General features: G+C 37.6%; 1 protein-coding gene across 1 annotated transcript in view; it reads right to left on the bottom strand.

Annotated features, from left to right (window-relative positions):
• The window catches only part of FBRSL1 (fibrosin like 1), a 272324-nt gene that overhangs the window by 181878 nt on the left and 70041 nt on the right, over positions 1-20405 (bottom strand). Inside the window, exon 2 of the mRNA XM_072413928.1 lies at positions 16703-16903. Within this exon, the coding sequence (XP_072270029.1) occupies positions 16703-16903 (201 nt within the window). The remainder of the gene's footprint in view (positions 1-16702; positions 16904-20405) is intronic.

Consider the following 20405-nt stretch of genomic DNA (forward strand, 5'->3'; position numbering starts at 1 on the left):
AAAAAAAAAAAATTCATTAAAACCTGTAACGCTTTTGTAACAGAAATCTAGACATCAGTGTAACGCCCAGGTGGTTAATTTACAGATTTGTGGTACAAAACCTCTGATTTGTATATTAGAATCAAACCACCTCTAATTACACATGGGATATTTCTATATAAAAGGTAGAGACAAGAATGGTTAGCATTAAAGTAAAATTGATCTCAGCTGAAAAGCACTCTGAGAAGCCAAAAACAAACTGAATAAAACAGGTTACAGAGCACTTGAGCAACTCCATAGGGAATGATGTCCCTATCTGCTTCTAGCAGTTTCAAAAGAGCTGTTATCTTCAGAATGTTATCACATTTTTATCGCTCTCCAGTGCTTATCTAAACCAAACAATCACTGAAACAGCAGCAGATAAGGCTGCCTTACAGAGCAGTTTCAGCAATTAAAGCTGAATAGCACATCCCAACTCATGAGAACAGTTTATACACCCTTTCCCTCTAACCTACCAATACATACTTCTGTTTTTTCTTAGCTTGAACGAGGAAGCTGATGATATGGAATTGCAGTAAATCAATAAAATTATTTTTTTCAACTTACTCTAAGCACATGAACTATTTAAATAGATTTAATTATAAAGAGATCACCTGAATTAATGTATAGTGGGTGTAAAATGCAGCCTGTGACCCAGTAAATAGAAAAAAAAATGCAAGTTCAGAAAATGAAGCCATATGATGTTACTGATGTTACTTCATCAGCAATAAACAGAAAAAGACTATTCACCAATTCAATAATCAGCAGAATGAGAAAGGAAAAGGAGCTTAGTAAATACATTTTTAAAGAATACCTAAAGCCAATACTTTTGTTTGACCTTAACAGAAATATTCAGCTTTTCCATTGGTCATCTAAGCTACAATCACCAAGAATTAAAGTGAGGGAAAATGCAACAATTTCCAAACAGGAACAGAGGATTCCGTCTTATTCTAGGGGAGGACAAGGCCTGCCTAAGAGAGGATTTCCCTCACTTTAGAGCAATTTCCACTAATTTCCTACAGTGACTACAGGATGGGAAATTAAAAGCAGGTCCCCCCAGACACAGCAAAAACATGATAAAAAAAGTTTTACCATTCTGCAAACAAAAGAGAATCAGTGTGCAGCAATACATTACAGCTAGCCATACATGTAATCTGTTCAATATACTGCTTCTCCTTAAGTATGCCACATGAATATTCTGGACATTATACAACAATTTATTGGTACCCAGAAAACGATAAGCTTTGGCACCAAGAGACAGCTACAACTGTGAAATTATCTAAAGATGTGCAGGTAGTATAAACAGGCCAATACTTAATGAACTTAATATAAATGTTTCCTAAAGGAAAGATGAGACTCTTAAGAGATCCAATTCTTGGAACAATGTATAGTTCAGAGGCCATACCTACTAATTGCTGAGGAATGAAGAAATCAAAACATGGAGAACAAGGGCATTGGTACGGGTGGTGGAAGCAGACACAAAGTTGTGTCAAGTGGTGGTGCTGAGATTTGTAAATGGGGTGGGGTGATTAGCTCTTACCAATCAAAGTTTTCGCAGTATAGGTATCTTTCTAGGGACAGTGTGGTGTCAATGCTTTAAGGTGCGTACACACTTCCAATTTTTATCGTTCAAAACGAACGACGAACGATCGATTGGGCAAAAAATCGTTCGTAAAAAAGTAACCAACGACGCCGACGAACGAGGAAAGTCGCTGGAAACGAACGACCGGACCGGCGGATCGGATTGGACGACGATCGTTGAACATCGTTCGTGTGTACGGTCGTTCGTTGATCGTCCATGGGCTGAGCATGCGTAATGAACGAACGTTCGTTCACTTTCCTGTCGTGCACATAGTTCCTCTATCGCTCAAACGATCGTATCTATTGTGTGTACAATATCTACGAACGATCGTGTCGTTATCTCTATGTGCAGGATCGGTGCTATACGATCGTTCGTAGATATCGTGCAGGATCGTTCGTCGTTCGTTTTCCAACGATAATAATTGGAAGTGTGTACGTAGCTTCAGAGTTGCAAATCTAAAGATTACTTGAGATGATCTACAAGTTATCTGCACATAGAGGAAGAGACAGTGTGTGTGTAAAGGAAGTATTATATGCAAATCTTAGTGTTTGAAGCTGGTGGTCACAACATTTCTAGGATTCAGACTGTGTAATACATTGTCAATGTACACAAAGTGGAATCCAGTAAATCAATTCCAGACTAATAGCAGGAGAAAGGGATTGTAGATTTAAAGGCGGTTGAACATGTGTATGAACTCCCTTTTAGAAGGATAAAGTTAGGTTTGCCTTAAAGTCAAAAACATCAAAACTAATAAAACTTATGTAAGACATAAATATTAGCCAGCCACTAGGTATCCTGTTTTCTTGACTTGACAGAAGCATGTTTTTCCCGCTTAACATTAGCAAGTCTAATAAGCCAAGACCAGCAATCCTTTTGGAGTGACAGAATACCCAACCTTGAGCAGGAGTTGTTCCCGGAACTATATAAATGAACAAAGGTCTTAAACAATAGTAACCTGGACAGCTTGTTAGAGATTATGAGGTTTAAAAGTGCTATTAATATGTTCTAGTTGTCACTTCAACAGTATTAATGGATAGTAGGTCTTTACACAGTAATAATTTATTGTTTTTACTCCCTCTGTGAACACAAAGTGAGGTGCGACATGCTACAAAGCTTGAACCTGCAGTGTTAAATCAACAACATTTTTTTTTTTTTTTTTTTTACAGAACTGCTTTGTAGTCGTTTTTGATTATGTTATGTGACCATAATGGATATAAATGGTGCTCAGAACAGTCCCCATGTCTTTCATAGGAAAAGAACTATGGCTTCACCTTCAATGTCCTTCTCTAACCCTTCACATAAGAGGCTGTCTCTCTCCAGCCACTACAACACAGATTAGCATGGAGCATGGGACACCATGCAGTCTTTGTGTGAAATACGTTATCTCATTCAGCTCTAATGCAATGCACTTGTAACTCTGTGAACTTGTAAACACATCCTTGTATGATAAGAAAGTAATAATGCCTGACTTTACTGTTGCCCTGGCAGTGTACATTGCTGATAGATCTGTTATTCTTTACTCAAATGGCTTTTACTGCACAAAATTCAATTCTGTCTTGGAACAGAGCTATGTGCGCCTGACAGTGATCAGGGAATGCTTATTTTTACAGCTCGACTGAAAGGTCTTTTCTGTATTTATAGCCAACAGGAGCTACCTTCAGAAACCTTTGATCTGCGGCAAAAAAATGTTACAGGATTTTGTCAGGATATAACAAGCTTATTTACCCACTTAGTGAGAGGAATTCTTTTACTACTTCCGTTTCCTTCATTTACTCTAGACATTGTTATAAATAACTACAAGTCCCTGGTAAAAACGAAAAAACAAACCATGCACATAATTTAAACAGAGGAAGAAATAGCTGTTTTTTCCATTATGCCCTCATGACAATGTCCATTTCATTATAATCAACTGCATTTTCTGTTCTCTTATGAAGAAAACCTACACTGTAATTTATTGTTAGAGAGTTTTTCAGTGTTCAGCGCCCTGTCAGATATAGTTGGAGGCACCAACTGCAAAACGAAATTCTAGACTAGAGATGTATCTCACCACCTTCCTCCTTCATATGACTGACTGGACTGACTGGACTGACTGACTGGACTGACTGACAGACAGACAGAGAGATTTCTTTGATTGTTTTCATTTTCAATAACATAATAAACTCAGAATACCAGGCTGATTAATCATTTTAGCCGACTAGATGTATATTTAAATTAGTAAGGATCACAAGCAGCAGAAGTCACATTTATATAGTACTTGGTTTGGAGGACACAGAAACATGCTTTTCCTGTACCAGTTTTGGAAATCTAACATGGGGTATGTGACAAGTACTTTAAGCCCCACAGCGAGATATTTCCGCCTATACAACCACCTGTCTATCAACCAGTCTTACCACCTATCAGCAGCTACAGCTTCACAAAAATCAGGTCCCAAGACTACCACCTAAGTCTGCCCTGGAGCAATGAATACCACAAATTCACCTCCCCATAGTGTTGGGTGATATTATCTAAAACCTATCTGAGCCTGTAATTTGGCACTTTTACAATCTGTGAATGCAATAAACCTCTGCAACTCTTACTGAAGGTAAACAACCCTCAAAAAGATATCATGGCTTTAAAATGACAACACATAGCAGGTTTATAGCAATAAAGGGAGAAGTTTTGGCTTGACTTCAAACAGACTCTACTTCCAGTTTTCTAAGTCTTGTTAGACATTCTGGAGTTGCTATATTTTCTTTTATGTTCAGACAATTAAACATTATTTGTTTTTACCTCTGCTGTGATAAGAAGCATGTTCTAGCAGCCATAGTGTATTCATGACAAACTGTATCCTTAAGAGCTGCTGAAGTTTTCCATTAACGTAAGAGGCAGCCTGTGTACTTCATCAGAAAATATACAGAACAAGGATATCACGTTCACATAGACAATGCTAAACCACTCACCATCGCCTGTATATTCTGCGTGTTTGCAGAGAAGGTGTAAACCCAAATGAAGTATGGAAGATGATTACTCCACAGTGAAGAAACTTATCTTGGAATAAGCTAGGTTATTAAATCGAACAACAATTAAGTATTAATGAGCCACAAGCGATAAGAAGGCAGAATTCAGGGACATTTGTATCTGTTATCTTATCTGTGTGTGTGTAACATTAACCAGACTAAATCATGTGCCCAACCCCTTTTAATCTTTCCTAGCTAAAGGGTCTGATTACAGAATGTCAGGAGTGCAGAACTTTGTTCATTGCTATCTAGTAATGTAGCAATAATGGACTGTGTTTGTGTAAAGACAGCAGGCGCCTTGTGGCATGTTTTCCTGGGGCCTGTCCTAAAGGACAACCTACCAGCACCACTACCTCCAATATTACCGTGGGAAATGTCACATTATCGGGAATAGAATGTGTACTACTGTACACTTTTTCCAACACTCATCTTAACATAAAATTTCCCCAAACAATATGTTTCTAATCCTTTTTAAATGTCGCTGCCACTTTATAGCCATATTTTCCTAGTTTGTCATTTTTTATAAGTAATCAGTTTTATAACTGCACATAGATTTACTACTAGCAATGGCCCCATAAGGAGTACAGGTATTACAACACTGAAACTAAAGTGTGGAAAGTGCAGTTACACAAATATATCAGTAGAGAGACCAGTGATGTCAAAAAAGAAAACTAAAACCTTTGATGTTGGCCGTACTCATGGAGTGCTTGTACTCTCGAACTCTAAATAATCTGTATATAATCACAAAACAGAAGGATCTGGAAAAACACTACAGGGCATTAATGCTCACTTTCCGATAAAAACATTGAAAAGTCCCTTGTTAATCAGCCAGGCCACATGCTTTTAAAGGAGGGACATTAAACAAAAACAAAAGAGATCCTTAAAGTTGAACTATAATCCCACTTTGAAAATTGGCAGTCATACAGGTGTTTTATTGCAGAATGGGACAGGCGATGTTCTTGGTGTACATCTATATCTTTTAAGCAAGATTAACATTGCATGCTGAATGAATTTGCAGGCTGTATATGGGCCCAAGCAAATAACAGGTTGTATACCACAGCTGTAGCTGATTTGTACACACAGTGGCATCCGTGTCCATTTGTGACTGGTAATTAGCATGTATTGAGACTATAATACAGAAATTATACTGTTACATTACTTTGGGGAATGAGTAGATCATTTCACAACTTAGGACAAATATATCAAGAGAGGTGAATGAAAAGAAAAAATTCACTTTAAATATTCGTTTATAAAAATGTCACTCAGGAGGTGCCTTAGGGCCATCACATGACTAGAACATGATATAATGACAAGGATTACAACATTGTTCAGTGCTATGTAAAGCATATATATTGCTCCTCCGGCTATAAACAGGATGCAGGATTACAATAAATCCTTCTTTCCAGTCTGCTGCCTCTTGCTGCAACCCAACATCTTTGTCTCCAGCGGACTCAGTGTGTTCCCATGTCTTTATTTATGGCCTTCTCTGCACAGTTCATGGATTGTCAAGGATTGTTAACTGTACTGAACTGACATAAATTCCTGACCGCCATTCTGTAGTGACACAAGTGCCTCAGGCAGCCACAGATCTGTCTGTTAACAACTTTCACTGAGTGTCGTTGCCTCCCAGAACAGATGGAGACTGCAGCCATCATTCAAGGCTGAAGATTTATTTAGCATGACTTCAAGTGTATGAGCACAGGTAGGGTGTAATGCTGTAAATAAAGCAGTCACAATATGTAAATACAATTTGTGGGCATTAAAGTGGTGAAATCTCTTTGTAAGACAACTTTTTCCTTTATACACATATATGCATGATTAACAACTGGTCAGTCCCCCTAAAGATAGAAGGTAAATTTACTTGTCAAAAAGCTGTTACTTTTGTTCTAACATATATTACTGTGCTTGAAACGTTTATTTTATGAACTGCAGAGTTTTTTTGTTTTTTTTTTACTGCTAAACCATTGCATAAAAAATACAAATATTTGCAGCTCAGATCACCTATGTTGTGGAATGCTGTGTTATATTTCCTTCAACAGTGAAATGACTTCTGAGTTCACTTTACTTAGGTGAATTTCCAGTTTTGCACCGTGATACCAAGTGCTTAAAATAAACATGATCAGCCTTTCACAGTGGTAAGGCATTGTTCTGGATTTTTCATTTTTACATTTTGTTTTTAGTAAGATAGATAATGACTCATGAACAATTTAATTGATTCTACCAATAAATATACGTGTATACACACACACAAACGAATGCAAGCTTGCCTTATGAAATGCGTACACACCGCAAAAGTTTCTTTGGACATTAAAATTTCCATTGATGTTTCCTAGAAAGAAGGCCCTGAGTGGAAGGGAATGATCTGAAGTGTGTCCACTAGAGGGCAGTGGTGATACAGCAATGTCAGGCTGTACACTGCAGCATACAGCAAGCTCAGGCACAGGTGGTGCTGTTTGCTTACTAATAAATCTCAGGTTGGCCTCCCATGTCGCTTCTCACTAGACATGTCATAAAGGAGGAAATTTTCTATTCAAGACGATTGTAAGGATTTCAGCACAGCGGGAGTATAGGCAAATAAACGACAAATTAAATTAGCTCATAAACTGTAGAGAATGGAATCTTATTATTAGTAAAAGATAGAAGATTGTCACCAAGACTTCATTACCCATCATCATGAATTTCTTACAAAAGACACGTATCCCTGATTAGAAAGTGCAGCATTTCATATTCAGTGAGAAGTAAAAAAAAAAAATGACAGAACATAGGAGGGCGATGTGGGGTCAGAATAAATGTGATGCTATCATTTCAGCAATGTGTAAATGTGAACAATTGTGTAATGCTTTCCCTGCATATTTCTCAGTATTTCTCACTGCTGGATGTCCTCGTGTGCCAGTCTAAACAGTTCTGCTGCTTTCAACAGCATCTAAAGCAGGCCTCCATGCTAGTAGGTGAGCCAAGATTTCCCTAGAGGTATGTCAAATCACAGTATAATGTTTCCATAACACTGCATCTCCTGGAGAGGAAAAATGTGAGGCTCTCCACCGGTATCTGCCAACCACATAAATTATACACACTTCTTCACCAGCTATATGAATTACACCAGACAGAAGCCACAGGTCTCCTTTTTTGCCTAAAGCTGGCTTTACATATACAGATGTTTGCATGACCTGTTAAACTTTCAATATCTCTCTGATACCTGGAATACTATCATTATCTGATGTCAAATATATGTGTCTATAACCAGACTCAGCCTAGTAACACAAACTGTACTGGGGTCAGCTAAACAGTGGGGAAGCTAAAGAAAGTAGGTCTTATTTGGACTAGGGTTCCCTTTTTACACTTTACAGTGCCCCTCCTATTCAAAGTAGTAGTATTGGTAGCCAATGCTATCACAGCCCTAGTGTTAATAATACTAATGCACACTGTTATTATTTGTTACCAGGAGTACAGCGGCATCCCATTGTGATTTTGTTTTTTCAATAAACAGGCTATTTGCCATGAAGGTTCAGCTCAAATACCTCCACTACCACTTTTTGAAATGTTATACTTTCTTTTTTTTCAGTTATTACTTTCTCTTGGTTCCCACTGTCCCCATGGAATTTTCTATTCCTGTTATAGATTTCCTAATCTTCAAAGATATTATTATAATATTATTATTTATAAACAGTATTTATATAGCACCAACATATTACACATCTTTGTACATTAAATAGGGGTTTTAAATAACAACAGACAATGACAAAGGAGGAGGGGAAGATCCTGCCCCAAAGAGCTTACAGTGGGGAACCAGCATACAATAGAAGGATATGGAATGGTGGGTGAGTAATGAGGGTTTAAGAGACAAAAGAAGATGGGTAGGCAAGTTTGGAAAGATGGAGCAAGCCAAATGGGACGTGGAAGACCATTTCAGAGAGTTGGGGCAGCTCTAGAAAAGTTTTAGAACCGTGCATGTGATGAGGTTATGAGTAAGAAAGTTAGTAGGTCTAGGTATGAGATATTCCCATCTCATACTTTTTTTCTATTATCCTTCTATGGAAAACACTGGTCATTTGCCACCCATGACCTTTCTTGGGCTTCTCTTGACAACAACCACCACATGGAACATGCACCCAACAGCTCTCCGTTTCTTCAGAAGAAACCTGTTGGGATACACATATGAATAAACGCCTTGCCAGTGCTCTCTTGCAGCTCCTTCTGTAGCCTCAGACTTGAAATACATCTAGAGTTATTGGGTGCATGTAACGTGTGACAACTATGTGACAATGCTGGTGTCTGGCAACAAAACACTAGGCCTGAGCACCCGAACATTGTACACACTTACACATCATAAGAGATTTATAGTATATATAAATCTTGCCTGTAAATAACTATCTTACAATAAAAGCTCTCTTTTGTGCACTGAAATAACTTTAGTTAATATTTTACAAATGTTTCTCTCAAGCTGTAAAGGTAACTGCATCTTGTATTTGTAAAGTTGTGTAAAAAGCTTGTAAGCGTCTGAAGTCAGCAGCCCAACTTGTCATCATACAGAAGAGAGGAGTATCAGCTTACAAATCAAGGAAAAACTAGATACCCAGCAGATAATGCTAAATGTACAGAAAGCCAGCATCAAGCACAGTATGTGTATACAATATAATGCTACAAAAAAAAATTGGTAGTAACATCAGCTCCAGCTGTGTTTGCTTATTTAGCTAGTGTGCACAAAGACTAGCACTAGAAATGTCTGAGCTTACTATGCAAGCCATGATTCACACAACCTGTAATCTCATCTCCTTACTTTGGTCTGGTCCATTTATATTGAGGAGGTCTTAGAAAGTTCTCTGTAGCACTATACATGCATTTAGATAATAGCTACCTATTTTCCAGAACAATTACCGAACACCAAGGTACCTGCAATGCCAGTGGTCTGGCGCACAAATTAGGTTTCATCTATAGAGGGTCTTACTTAATATTATAACTCCAGTTTCTGAGCACTTTCTGCAGCATGCACCAGAGAAGTGATAGGATACAAAAATGCTTTTAGTGACTTGGGCTAAGGAGCAACCAACAACACACTAACACGTATCCATTATGAAAAGAGAACAAATCAGCCAGGAAAAAAAGCTTACATTGTTGCATTAAAAACAACATTGTTGCATTAAGAACTAAGATCTATAAAAAATTGCAAACATAGTAAACATTTTGGGCCATTCTAAAGCTGCGTACACACGTGAAAATCTTGTCGTTGGAAAGGAGCTTTCACGATCCTTTCCAACGACAAAGGACTACACGATGCATGAACGAGTGCTGTACATACAACACCGTTCTGCTCTGTGGAGAGGGGAGGGGGAGAACGACGGAGCGGCACCCTGCTGCGCGCTCTCCCCCTTCCCTTGCATTAGAAGGACAGATCCACGGACGATGAACGACCTGGGCTGTACACACGTCAGATTCTCGCCCGATATCTGGCCGATGCCGATTATCGGGCGAGACAAATTTGACGTGTGTACGCAGCTTTAGGGCACTTTACCTTACTGGCTAAAGGTCATTTTGTTTTTCTCACCTATTTATACAATTTTCAGCCAAAACTTTAAAATCACCTAACATTGCGTGGACCCCCCCTTCTTGCTGAGGCATGGCTTTCCCAAGAGAATGTGAGCCAAAGGTAATTATTCTGGAGCCAGAAAAATGTGAGGACACAAATTATAATGAAAAAATACAGCATGTTAAAGTTTGCAAAAAAGCTTAGCCGGACTTTACACTAGTGATCAACTACTTTGTTAATACTTTACCTGTTAAATGGCAACCTGACAACCTTATTCATTACATTACAGGAAGTTTCCCAATTTCATTTAAGTTGTAATATGTTTCAAACAAGCTAATTTGTGAATGTGAGTTATTATTGTCAGCTCTAGAATCTTTCACATGGCAAGTCGATCATTTAGGTTTAAAGTTTATATAATCTTTTCATGATTGTGAGCCCCTCCAAGAGACAGTAACATGACAATGGACTTTGTAAAGGGCTGTGTAATATGGTGGCGCTATATAAATACTGGGTAATAATAACCTACAGCTAGACTGCCTTAGGTGACTTATCTCCTGCCTAGGGCTCGATGAGTGTTCAGGAGGCTGGTTCGGACTTGTTTCTTGCACCCTTGTTTATTGGTGATGTGGCTAGAATTGTAACTACAATGCTATTCAGCCAAGTCAACATAAACAAAAAACATTATATTCAAAATAAATGAATCAGAGGTACCATGGAGTGAGAGTCCAAAGATTTATGCAACAACTCCACAGCCCTGTTTATCAGACCAGGTCACTTTTCCAGTCTGGTCCAGTTCTGATGACCACAAACTCAATGTCAGCACTTTCTGCGATGGAGAAGGGTCAGTGTGGGCACTCTGATCTGTGGCTATGCAGAAAGTTGTGATACACTGTTTATTCGGACACATTTTTTTAGGACCAGATGGGCCAGAACCTCCCTCCCCACGCATGCATCAATAAGCCTTGTTGGCTCATGACCTTGTCACCAACCCACAAGTTGTCCTTTTAACAATTTAGCAAAATCCTAAGAAAACAATGACCAAACAAGTCCCCGGGGACTCAAGAATAGTTAAAGCTAGATTATCTACACAGTGTGCAATTGAGATTTAAACACTGGTTAAGTCAAGTGTAGAAATAAAAGCACAGCGCAACATTTCTGCGAGTTTGCTTGTAGTCCCACTTCTTCTGTTTCTGCTTGAATGGAGTTTATACATTATAAGAAGAAAAAAAAAGAAACCCTCAACTGCTGACCAACCCACATAGTCTGGAGATGTTTTGGTTTTGTCAGTGTCTGACTGCATGCATGTATAACATCTGTATCACACACTCCCTATTCGAACTAATAGGAAGTGGTCTGAAACATTAGACAGCCACAGACACAGCCAGGTCATTATTTTGCTAAAACGCTACATTAAACTGGACTGTGGTGTGTGTATACACATTTAGTCATCCAGCATGTTCCCAATTATTATCTTCATAATATTTCTGCAACTGGCTGCCAAAGGGTTTCCGCAGATATAGTAAAAATATAATCAATAGTAGATAAGATTCATATTCCCATTTTGTAACAGGATTTAGAGAGATCACTTCCCCATTCACTAAAAACTTTGTTTGAAACTTTGTGATAGTTTCAAGTAGATTAATTTAAATTTTAATGAATATATGTTGGACAAGTTCCCTCCTGTTTTAAAGTTTGGCACTAATCTGATGTAATGTGTTTGCCTAAAGGTGAACAAGCACAGCCCTCTTTATTTTGCATTGACAAGGTTTCATTTGATAAAAAAATTACAATTATTAACATAACAATCAGGAGAAATATGAACCTGTTAATGGAGACAACCTAGTTGGAAGTAAATAGAACTCAAGTAAGCAGAGAACCCATTAGGATTTAAAGTTTAACATGTAAACATTTTTTTTTTTTTTTAGCTCAGAGAGTACCATGAACAGGGACCTGAATAGTAAAAGGTGATGACTTTACACTATGAAATCAATAGGAAAGATGCACCCTGACACAGGATCAATGTATTACCTGGAACTGAGGTACCCACACAACCTAAATGATTCCTAATATCCCGCTTATAAATATTACCAGAACAAAATATCCACTATCAGCTAAACAAAAGAAGAATCATGCAACTACTGCTATTGCTAGCCTGCTACTTATTATACAAAGTGTGCAGTGGCTCAGATTGATCAATACAGCTGCCTCCAGAAACAAATCAAAGCAGAATGCATGGCTTTAGGAGATGGAACTGTACAAAATAAAAAAAAGAAGACTTCTAAATGCTTTCTTGCATTTCTATAAACAGTAACAGCCTGCATGTCTTAGCAGAGTGTCCGTGGGCTGCCATGGGCTTTGCCTGAGGCCAAAGTGTTCTCCAGTGACCTCCCTGCCAGACTGCATTTCACAGAGAAATCATCAGCTTTGGTTTCCAGGCTCAGAAAGAATCTTCTACACCTGTTCCTATGAACTGACACCTCCTGGTCACCAGAACATTTCTCAGCAACAAAATAAAACCCATCTCAAACCTGACTAAATGGCGGATGGAAATACAGAGTTCCTGATGCTGATGTATGCTTATAGACATACAATGGCACTTATTATACCTGTAATAAACTCAGAAATGATAGAATGACTCAATATAATAGTAAAACAATAACATTCTGATTTCAAATCTGTGTAGTTTTTCTATAGCATGTCTAGTTTTTGTAAAGACAGTAATGATATATTTCTAATGATTTCTAAAGATCTAATGGCAATTGTCTGTATTTTCATGTTACAGACATTAATTGCAATTGATTTAAGTTGCTATCATGCCTAGAAATTTTAGTATTTATCCAGACAGGTTTTGTTATGTCTGTGTTTCCTTCACAACGTCACCCAATTATCACAGATTCTGTTCATCTAAAGGAGTCCTATGAAAACCTGCAGATATTGCCTAAAGCAATCCAGTATGGAACACATCAGTGGAACACCTGTGGTGATCTAAAGGTCATTGGCATGGAAAAACAAGCAAGATTCAAAATATACTGCTGTTCCCTGTGTGAGATACCTATGAGTCAAGTAGAAGCTGTGTCAAATTTCTGCCCCTGGTTGATCCGCAAAAGTATTTCTGCCATTTCTTCATGTCTAGATAGGCAAAAAATTAAAATAGCCAAGTGTGCCTGAAAGGATTCCCTATTACTATCCCAGAAACATGAAGTGTAAGCCCTTATGTATGCTTATTGTGATAAATCATTCAATTCACAGCCATTCTGTGGGAAGGAAAAAGGGGGACACAAACAAAGCAAAATGTTTTCTTTATGCTACCATAAAGTCACTGTGTCATGAACATTTAACTTTTCCTGTGGACTGTAAAGGAGTTCATTTCCTGCTGTCAGAGTCTGGCTGTACACTTCCTTGTTTGCATAGCTGGATGCTGAGAAATCAAACCAATTATCACTAGCAGAACAAATAGAAAATGATTTACATAGGTGGCAGCTACCAAATGAATATGCTGGACCACCAGAACCTTAAATTCCTGGCAGTTTAAATAGTAAATATGATTTTTGTTATGCACAGAGTTTATAGCAAAGACTTGCAATCTTATTACTTCTGTCACATACCACTAAAATGATTCAGATCATAGGATAAGGTTATTAACCTGACAATGTTAAAGCTTAACTTCAAAAAGATATATCATATGAAGTCCAGCAAATAAAAAAAAAAAAGTTACAATATATTTTTGGACTGCCTTTAGTTATGATTGCAGCACTCATTCTCTGTATTTTTGATATGTATGTCATGTACACAACATTTATTTCCATCTAGGGTTGCATTAATTTGTTACCAAGTCCTTCTATGGCTGATAGGAGAGTCAAACCACTTTCTGCAAACTAAAACTTAATGATTTATTTTGGTGTGAATATATAATTGGTTCAAAATATGAAAATTAACAGAACAACAAGGTCCTTCCGCCCAAAAAAAAAAAAAAACTGCTGTGCAGGTTTATTTATTTAAAACATAATTAATTTAATATATATTATTATATGAGTGTGACATAGTTTAAAAGATTTGGAATGCTTGTACATAATTTACAGGAAGTAAACAATTTGAAGAAAAAATATATTTTTTTTATGGGTCTATTATATTTAGTCAGATGCCAATATTTAAAAGCTACTGAAGCAAGTTCTTCTAATGGAAAAGCAGCTACATTGTATGCTGGCCTGAGATTAGATGCATTAAATTCGCCATGCTGCCTTTCTTTTCCTTCATTCTGAGCTGGGGATCTCCCGGTGGATTGGGTGAGCAGCTGTGAATTTGATGCAGCCACAGATTACTGTTGCAGTAGAAGGGACAACCATCTGTGCCCTCTTCACAGTGTGGTGCTGCTCCTTTCCCTGAGACCTTGCAGACCTCATCTACCCCCTTCTCCTGACAAACTGACACAAATAATTCACAGACTTGACAGAATTGGGGAGCAATGTGCTAGCTTTAATTTGCCAAAAGCCTACCCATGAGTGTGACTGTACTTGCAGAGAATACATGTATACATGGCTACACTCTGGTTTACAGTACCACCTTGTACAGCAGAACACACTACAAACCATTTACAGTTTCCATAGAAAACCCATTTTGTTTGATTAATAATGTAGCAGCCACTGCAACCAGATTATGATGATTGAAGTCCTTTTTAAACGCTTGCTTCATTCCAAAAGCAACAGTGCCAAACAAATTTTTCCAGCACGTTCAAAACAGATGATAGAATTATACACACACAGATATACACAGGGCAAAAGAGTTCATTTGTTCTAAAACAAGCTCATATATTTTCGTTTCAAACGTGAAATATTTTTTCCTTATTAGCCCAGTTCACTCAAACAAAATGGCATAAACAGCCATAGCCCATAGCTTTTAAGTTTAAAAATGTTAAATATCCTAAAAGGGGCTGTGGGCCAGATGCATAGTTTATAGTTTGGTGTTGGAAAGATTTTTGCACCACCTCTCAGAAACCCATTAATCTATATTCACCAAATAACCACAGACATGATAATATTAGCAAAACACTTATGTGCACGTTTACACACAATCCAGGGCTGTCCTATTGTAATTACCTAAATATAAAAAAGGTCTTGCACGTCATCATCTCAAAACAGTGTTTATTAAGTAAACCCCTATTAAGGTGTCCTCTATATCCCAACCCCTGGAGGCGAGGGGGGTTCATAGACTATGTCTGCCTGTGTGAAAGCTACAACAAAATAACAAATGCTCCAGGCCTTGTTTTGTGAACAGTAATGATAATAGAGAGATGAAGATACATCCATGGTGCTGGGGTCATGCAGTGCTAACACCTGAGCGGCCCAGGAATATACTGGGAGTAGTTTCTACCTAGAGTATAAAAGGGCAGATTTCAAGGAAGAAGCAGAAAGCCTGCACAACAAGGGTGCTTTTGGAATAAAATAATTTTTTTTAATCTTTATTGTGTCTGGAGTTGGGTTAAAGGTGAACTGCAATCATGGAATAGAATAGAATGATGTGATGACCTTATAAAGGTTCTGGCTGCTCTCTCGTTTATTTGATATACATAGACTGGTAACTTTTAGATAAAAAAATTATTCAGTTTAACCTACATTTTGCCCATTTGTCTGTTGAAATTAACTCTGACACTGGATAGCAGATCCGTGGTCACAGGGAAATACAGAACTTCAAAGCCATAAGCTTTACCATATTAAACACAGGTGTATCTGCTTTGCATGTGCATGTCAGGGCTGTCCAACTCCAATCCTCAAGTGCCAGGATCTGCAAAAATTTTTAGAATTTTTCTAACAGACAGATGTAAAATGGATAGTTCTGGAAAGATAGGTTGGATAGAACTGTAACTGTGTACTTTCATTACAGTTCATAATCGTGTTTCCTTTTTAAAAGCTCCCATGGGATGTTGGGTGGGGGATGTATTCCTCTAAAATACAGTGGTCCGTTTTGTCTGTTTAAGTTTGTACTTATAGTGGCATTTTCTTATATGTATGTATTGTTGAAGAGAGGGTCTCAAAGAGATACTTCAGCTCAATATGCTGTATATCCAAGTCTGAAGGATTCACCCATTCACACATGGCATGTCTGTAGCATACCTGAGCTTTAGAAAGAATCCAGTATGTAAAACTCATTGAGGACCATTTTCGCTTTATATTCCATCAAACTCATCAAGAGCCTGGTTGGCTGATAAGTGAAATTCATTGTAACAGAAATATAGAGGATGCCACTGCTCTCCTCTCTAAAACCCCAGTTACCTGGCTCTCATGCTAACCTCTTTTGAGTTAATACTTCGAGCCAATGACCCCAAACAAGTTTGCAGACATTGAGAGTTCTATATTTGCCTACTCTGAGTATTTGTTCTAACTACTATAAATTCTTACAATATAACAACCAAGCAAATACCACATTCAGAAGAAGGTCAGAGATGGCTGTTTCCATAATTCTTTTCTTAAAGACTTCCTTTAAAAAAAAACCTGGACTTAACAGTTTACAAAATGCCACAATGATCATCTTTAAAGCCGGGGGGGTAATCAGCACACATCATGTATAATGAATTATTTGACGCCTTACCTGATTGAATGTCTTGAGAGGGTATTTTTTCTTGTCACGCTCCTTTCCTCTTTCCATCTCTCTTTCTGAGCTGCCTGCATCATGATTGTGTCCATTTTCACTTGGCTCTGCAGAGATATATTTCCCTGACTCTCTGGATTTTTTGCTAGGATGCCTTTCCCACTTCTCTTTCCTTTCTGGAGGTTTTAATGCCAGATCTTTCTGCAAAAATTAAGAAACCATTGACAAGTTATTAAGTAAATTCAAACAATGAAATAAATGCAATTATTTCAAATGCTACACAGAATTTAATTTCAATGTTAAATGAAGAGTTTTCTTTCTAACAGGGAAACTAACTGTTCTCAGTCACATCAATAGTCAAGCCCTAGCACACTATTGTATATTTTGCTTGAACAGTAAGGACTAGGGATGCTCCTTTTGCATGTTTTCAGTATGTCATTATGAAAAAAAATAATAAAATGGAAAACATTCTCTCATAGTACACATATTGGTTAGGGAATTAGAAAAAAAAGTTTGTGCAGGAATACAAAGGCTGTTAGTGTCCCAGTGCAAAATCTCCAATAGGTATACAGATCTTTTTATGTTCATGATAATAAGAAATTCTTTTGTAGTATTAAGGATATGTATAAGGGAAGCATAATTGGGAAAACACAGTACATCCATGGATTTGAAAAAAATCATTTAAAACAAACAGGTCGAAGGTAATATTGATGAAGTTAAGTGCTATTCCAATAATTTTTTTCAGGAGTAATAGTTGGAAAAGCTGCTCTGGGCAATTTCTACTTATATCACATAACAAGCACAGGATACACAGCCCTACATTCATAGTTGAGGTTTTAGACATTATTCATATAGTTGGATTTTGTTATACGTGAACCCATTGCAGTCAGGCCCCCTTAATGTGGTCTGTTTGTTCATAACAAAATTATAAAATGAAGATTAAATGGCTATGCATTCCTGACATACAACAAACAGGTGTTCTATTTAACAATAAACAGCATCATTCACTACTTTAGCCTAGCATTTAAGTGGCATCTCTCTCAGCATTACTGATTCGTATACACACTGATTAATTTGTTAGAAATTTGAAAAATGCTTAATCCAAATTGTACAGTGGCTGCTACACATTATGTCTCTGATCCACAAAGGTCCATGGGAAACAATATATATAAGCCTGACAGTTTTTTCTGCTCATAATCAGAATGCTCTTAAGCTTGAGAGATGACAGCTCTGCAGGGACTTCATTAGTGACTTCACAGCTGCTTACTGGGAATCAAAAAGGATTACCACCAGAGCAGCCAACAAAATCCACACAAATACAGTAATAGTGACCCAAAATATTAAACTTTACATTGCCTATAATTCTACTACCTTGTAAGAGATGCCAGTGTCCTGATAGAACATTTCAGGGACGTCTGACACATACATTATGAAAACAATATAAAATAAGAAGGATGACATGTATTGTGATTATCTGCTTCCTACCCAATAAATGTTTCCTTAGAATGAACTGGAAACCCAGGCAAGATTTATTTTTTTTAACTTAATTTTAGTTTTAACTTTCTGGATACAAAAAGAAGGGCTAAATCTCAGTCAGGTATTTACTGTTGTCTTGTATCCCAGTGGGTAGTTTTCATTTGTCAGGAGAACATTATTATTACCATGTATACCTGTGGCTGTGCAAACAATAAATCCACTGATCAGCAGTATATAAATAAAAATTCATATGCATGACTTTTTTTGCTAGCATTAGTATTTATTTGCTTTATATGACGTTTTGAGCATATGACTAAATTACAATACAATAATACTTTCTGTCAAATAAAAGCCTACTAACATTACACACCTTGAATAATACTCAAAGAGACCAAGTGGAAAATGATATATACACACACACACACACACACACACACACACACACACACACGCCGAGATACTGATTATACTGACCAATGCTCTGTACACATAGTGGTACCAACCCTGAAAAAATGATTAAGGTGCTTGCTTGATTTCAATGTCAAGGTTCTGTGTACCTTCCATATCATATAGGCCTTGAAAGTATGTGATGAGAAGCATGAGTAGGAGCACAAACAACAAATCCAGAATAGGACATAAAAAATGAAAACATCATCTCCAAGGTTACTCCTTGACTTTTCAGGACCACAACTGCAGAATAATAAATTGCAATAAAAATTTCATATATGGTTTCTAGCAGAAAGATAGAGACGCATGATACTTTACTCAGCTGTGTCCACATTCTGATAAGGCAAAGAATGACACCCAAGAGTCCGTGACAGCAGAAAAGCCAGTGTATCACATTTGGAAAATGCGCCTTTTAACCTTACAATACCAATATATGCACAAGACCAGAACCAACATGTACATATCATCCATTTTGCAGAGGTATTGGCAATATCAACCAATCAGGATTTATTATCAGTGTGTGAAAACAAAGATGCATGGGCACAGACCGAGGGAATGCCTTAACTGACAAGCTTACAGATCAGAAACATTTGAAACAGAGCAATATTTACTTTGTAAGGATGGGATCGTTTTACTGTGTGCAGAAAACTGGATTACATCAAAGCTTAAAGAAAGAGATCAAAACAGGAAGCCGATGCACTGAGGGACAGAGAATGCTTTATGTCAAGGCCAACATAGTAATGAAAAGGGACAGATTCTCTGCAACCTCTGGCATGACTACAAGAGCTGCAGCCTCTCTATTTCAGGAAGCACAAAGTGATTATCTACATTCTGGAGTAGTCATATGTGAGCCCAGTACTTAACACACACAAAAAAAAAAAGACCTAATGTCCCACTTGGAATGTGATAATAGATATGTAATGTCAGCAGAAAAATGTTTTGCTCTTCATCATCATTTATTATTTCACTTTTCTATCACTTCCTGATAGCTATGGAGCTGAATTTTGAGGAAAATCACACAGGGTAAATATAAAGTGGTTCTATTGTTACATTATGTAACATGTTATTTGGGACTACTGTCTCCATTGCTCAGTCTTACAGCAGGGTTCTCCCCAGGCCTTTTTAGCTGGGTGCACCACCCGGCACTTTTTAGCACCCACCTGGCTGTTTTTGGGTGGTTACTAAAAAGTTTGGTCACAATACAGGGGCTGCCACCCACCTACAATTTCTTCCCACCCTGCTTAAAAAAAAATTCTGGGTTGAGCACTGTACAGGTCTGCATAGATAACACTTTAAAGGAAATCCATTTGAAAGACTTTTACCATGTAACACGGAATGTATGGTGCTTTACCGTCTTAAATGTTTACATATATCTGGTTTTAGGATTAATATTTTTAGATTAAAATAGAAAGTTCTATCTGCAAATTTCAGCCATTTGCACAAGTTTAAAAATGCACTAATTTGTCTGGGTGTGAATAAACACAGTACAGGTAACTCATGAAATAGGTTGTACTGTACCACTGGTGGTATTCTCGGCAAAGCAACTTGTGTAAAGTTCTCAAGAACCTCAGCTGGCAAATTTTGCCTTATTACAAGCCTCTTAGACCCGAAAGGAGAAAGCAAACACAAATATCACAGATATTTGTCTATGCAAAGAATGTGCCGTGTGCTTATTAATGCCTAGTGGCAGCATAGGAAAAGCAAGGCAAAGCTGCATGATGCTGGAGAGTAAGAGACCTCCTGATTACTCAGCTGATGACGCTGTAACTAGAACAGATCC

The sequence above is a fragment of the Pyxicephalus adspersus genome, chromosome 6, assembly GCF_032062135.1.
Source record: "Pyxicephalus adspersus chromosome 6, UCB_Pads_2.0, whole genome shotgun sequence".
Lineage (NCBI taxonomy): Eukaryota > Metazoa > Chordata > Amphibia > Anura > Pyxicephalidae > Pyxicephalus > Pyxicephalus adspersus.